We start from the raw sequence: 4505 nt of genomic DNA on the forward strand, positions 1-4505 counted from the left end.
AAAAATACTTTATTTTCAAACCATGTTGAAGTTTGCAGAGTTCATAAGGAAAGAGCTCCATCATCTGGTGCAGTTGCAGAATTGACAAAATACTGTGAACTTTGTCCAGCAGTGGATTGGTAATCATGTTTAACAATGCTAGTTGAGATTGCCAGTGTAAAGCTAAATCAGAGACAGGAAGTGACATAGGACGTCATGAGATAGGAAGTCTCACTCTGGCAGCTGGTAGCTAGAATACCACCTTGATCTTACTTGACCATGCAGACTTTTCTGAGTGACAGTCTTTAGAAATGGATACTAATGGAATTGTAGAGAGCAGGACGAATCGGAATGAAAGTTCTTCACATTCATTGACAATATGTGGGAACTGTTTGAGATGTATTCGCAGGTTGATTCCTGTTGACTTCAAAAAAGAAATGATTGAATTAACAACAATGGCTGGGCCTTTGGTAAGAAACATCTTCATTACATTTTTTGTGTCCACAATTAGTTCAGAGTTATATGAAACCGTACATTTCTAGATTCAATTATTATTGTTAATTAGCAGTGTTGCTTATATAATACTGAATTCACTTAAAGGCTCTGGTACACTGGCTAATTATAGGTTAGCCTTGATCTGGCACACTTGATATGTTTTTTCATCACTTCATCTATCACTTGGCCTGTTTAACCTGAATTACTTTTAATGACCTCAAACCATACATTTGATGCATGTATAACACTTCAGAGTGTTAGGCCTATTCTCTACACATATTCCTGATAGTATGTACAACTACATCAACTGAACTGATTTATCAAATGTTGTGGTTGTATCGGCACCAGGTTATGGCTCAGCTCATGGTCTTTTTAGTGAGTTTCGTCAGTACAGTTTTCTGTGGCCATTTGGGGAAGACAGAACTGGCAGGGGTGGCTCTCGCCATTGCTGTAAGTATTGATTGATTACAACAATTGTGGGTAATATTATACTGGGTACCAGTCTGTTTGTGCCATAATGTGACTTCTGCCACTCCGTGTCATGCCAAACATGATGGCAAAAACAGACTGGTACCTAGTCGTGATAATATTGCATAACCGTTTAAAATACAGCACACTATGAAATTGACATTTTCAACCAATTTCTCAAAATCTCTGTTCTGGTCTTCCAGGTGATTAATGTTACAGGTATCTCCATTGGGTCTGGTTTATCATCAGCGTGTGACACACTCATTTCTCAGGTAGGTATGAAACCTAGTCTGTTTCCTCCTCCTAACTCAGACCACTGTCCCAAAAATGTTTCCAAAAGCAGCGTCATCCTAGCTCTGGTCCATGGGGTCACACATGGCTTGCTATCGCTCAGCATCAGCAAGCTGCATGTAACGCACTGGACAAGAGCTACATTATCCTGCCGTGCCACTCAAAGATGAACTTGATTATTGCTCCCTGTAGACCTTTGGGAGCCGCAACCTCCTGAAAGTTGGGGTCATTCTACAGAGAGCCATCCTCATTCAACTTCTGGCCTGTTTCCCATGCTGGGCTATTCTCATCAACACAGAACCCATCCTCCTGGCTGTCAAACAGAGCCCAGAGGTCGCCTGGTAGGTCAGACCCCTCCAGTCACTGCACACAGTTACCCCAGATCTAATAGACGTCTAAAATGGCACCCTATTCCCTAATAGTGCCATACTTTTGACCAGGGCCCATAGGGAATAGGGTACCATTTGGGACGCAGACTATATCTCTGAATGTGTCTGTTTTCTGTCATTCACAAGTGACATGTAGAGATTGGTTTGTAGAATGTGATTACTGTTTTGGATCATTCTGATAGAGCTCTCTTATGTCACTTTAGGTTGTCTCAGATCTATGTGAAGATTTTTATGCCAGCACTCCCAGTGAGTACATCTATGGCGGTCTGTGTATATTTGTAAACAACAGCTGGTGCACAAAATCAAATACTAAGGAAGTCTCGAGGTTTTGCTCGCCTGAGGTAGAGTATCTTATGATAAGCTGTAGACCACACTATTTACCAAGAGAGTTTTCATCTATATTTTTCATAGCTGTCTATTTACCACCACAAACCAATGCTGGCATTAAGATTGCACTGAATGAGTTGTACAAGGCCATAAATCAACAGGAAAACGCTCATCCACCGCATTCTTATTGGCAGACTAAATAGCCTTGGTTTCTCAAATGACTGCCTCGCCTGGTTCACCAACTACTTCTCAGATAGAGTTCAATGTGTCAAATCGGAGGGCCTGTTGTCTGGACCTATGGCAGTCTCTATGGGGGTGCCACAGGGTTCAATTCTTGGGCCGACTCTTTTCTCTGTGTATATCAATGACGTCGCTCTTGCTGCTGGTGACTCTCAGATCCACCTCTACGCAGACGACACCATTTTGTATACATCTGGCCCTTCATTGGACACTGTGTTAACAAACCTCAAAACGAGCTTCAATTCCATACAACACTCCTTCAGTAGCCTCCAACTGCTCTTAAACACTAGTAAAACTAAATGCATGCTCTTCAACCGAACGCTGCTTGCACCTGCCCACCCGACTAGAATCACTACTCTCGACGGGTCTGACCTAGAGTATGTGGACAACTACAAATATCTAGGTGTCTGGTTAGACTGTAAACTCTCCTTCCAGACTCACATTAAGAATCTCCAATCCAAAGTTAAATCTAGAATTGGTTTCCTATTTCGCAACAAAGCCTCCTTCACTCATGCTGCCAAACATGCCCTCGTAAAACTGACTATCCTACCGATCCTTGACTTCGGCGATGTCATTTACAAAATAGCCTCCAACACTCTACTCAGCAAATTGGATGTAGTCTATCACAGTGGCATCCGTTTTGTCTCCAAAGCCCCATATACTACCCACCACTGTGACCTGTACGCTCTTGTTGGCTGGTCCTCACTACATATTCGTCGCCAAACCCACTGGCTCCAGGCCATCTATAAATCACTGCTAGGCAAATCCCCGCCTTATCTTAGCTCATTGGTCACCATAGCAACACCCACCCGTAGTCTGCGCTCCAGCGGGTATATCTCACTGGTCATCCCCAAAGCCAACACCTCCTTTGGCCGCAATTCCTTCCAGTTCTCTGCTGCCAATGACTGGAACAAATTGCAAAAATCTCTGAAGCTGGAGACACTTATCTCCCTCACTAACTTTAAGCATCAGTTGTCAGAACACCTTACCGATCACTGCACCTGTACACAGCCCATCTGAAATTAGCCCGCCCAACTACCTCATCCCTATATTGTTATTTATTTTGCTCATTTGTACCCCAGTATCTCTATTTGCACATCATCTCTTGCACATCTATCAGTCCAGTGTTAATACTAATTGTAATTATTTTGCACTATAGCCTATTTTATTGCCTTACCTCCATAACTTGCTAAATTTGCACACACTGTATATTATATGTATTTCTGTTGTATTTTTGACTTTGTTTTGTTTTACCCCATATGTAACTCTGTATTGTTGTTTTTATCGCACTGCTTTGCTTTATCTTGGCCAGGTCGCAGTTGTAAATGAGAACTTGTTCTCAACTGGTTTACCTGGTTAAATAAAGGTGAAATAAAAATAAAAAATAAAGTGGCCGGGGACTTTAATGCAGGGAAACTTTAAATCCGTTCTACCTAATTTCTACCAGCATGTTAAATGTGCAACCAGAGGAAAAAAAACTCTAGACCACCTTTACTCCACACACAGAGACGCATACAAAGCTCTCCCTCGCCCTCCATTTGACAAATCTGACCATAACTCTATCCTCCTGATTCCTGCTTATAAGCAAAAACTAAAGCAGGAAGCACCAGTGACTTGGTTAATAAAAAAGTGGTTAGATGACGCAGATGCTAAGCTACAGGACTGTTTTGCTAGCACAGACTGGAACATGTTCCGGGATTCTTCAGACAGCATTGAGGAGTACACCACATCAGTCACTGGCTTCATCAATAAGTGCATCAATGATGTCGTCCCCACAGTGACCGTACGTACATACCCCAACCAGAAGCCATTGTTACGAACCCCGTGGCTTTAAACGTCTAGGGTGGATGGAGAAGAGACTCGTAACATAATTCATGCAAATTAGAATGATGACATGGAACAGTGAGAACAAAAACTACACGACAACCATAAACTACCGTCAAACATAAAAGGTTTATTTTTAAACACACGGTAAAGGTTTGGGAAAAGGGGCTGAGCAGGACCCAAGAAATGAAACAATAGTGTAAAACACCCCCCTAAACTGATCTTGCCTGCCGCAAGAACCGCTAAGCTACTGCTAATCATACAAAAGTACAGTGGGTGGTCCGCTCAGGTCTAACTTGTGTTTTTAGACAGATTTCTTCCTATGGGTAATGTACGCCCAAGGGCAACTTGCTTAAATTCCCCTTTCCCAGAAACACACAAAGTTACCAAACAGAGTAACCAGCAAATGAGTGAGTACACAAAAACACAGGACACCACAGTATCCATACTCACATACGAAAGTAGTCTAACAAAGTTACCAAACAGAGTAAC

General features: G+C 42.3%; 1 protein-coding gene across 1 annotated transcript; it reads left to right on the forward strand.

Annotated features, from left to right (window-relative positions):
* Positions 1–244: 244 nt before the first annotated feature.
* LOC121567044 (multidrug and toxin extrusion protein 1-like) lies at positions 245–1943 on the forward strand. The gene is made up of 5 exons (XM_041876984.1): positions 245–449; positions 823–924; positions 1146–1214; positions 1426–1574; positions 1826–1943. Exons 1-5 carry the CDS (start codon positions 291–293, stop codon positions 1902–1904), a joined length of 558 nt encoding a protein of 185 aa, XP_041732918.1. The 5' UTR covers positions 245–290; the 3' UTR covers positions 1905–1943.
* Positions 1944–4505: the final 2562 nt, after the last annotated feature.

This window comes from Coregonus clupeaformis, chromosome 5 (genome assembly GCF_020615455.1).
Source record: "Coregonus clupeaformis isolate EN_2021a chromosome 5, ASM2061545v1, whole genome shotgun sequence".
In the NCBI taxonomy this organism is placed as follows: domain Eukaryota; kingdom Metazoa; phylum Chordata; class Actinopteri; order Salmoniformes; family Salmonidae; genus Coregonus; species Coregonus clupeaformis.

What these genes read in the sequence shown, in the direction of transcription:
- LOC121567044 (XM_041876984.1), top strand. Translation starts at nt 291, where the DNA reads ATGGATACTAATGGAATTGTAGAGAGCAGGACGAATCGGAATGAAAGT. An exon ending in GTGACACACTCATTTCTCAG is followed by an intron (nt 1,215 to 1,425) that starts GTAGGTATGAAA and finishes TGCTCCCTGTAG; the next exon opens with ACCTTTGGGAGCCGCAACCT. An exon ending in CAGAGCCCAGAGGTCGCCTG is followed by an intron (nt 1,575 to 1,825) that starts GTAGGTCAGACC and finishes ATGTCACTTTAG; the next exon opens with GTTGTCTCAGATCTATGTGA.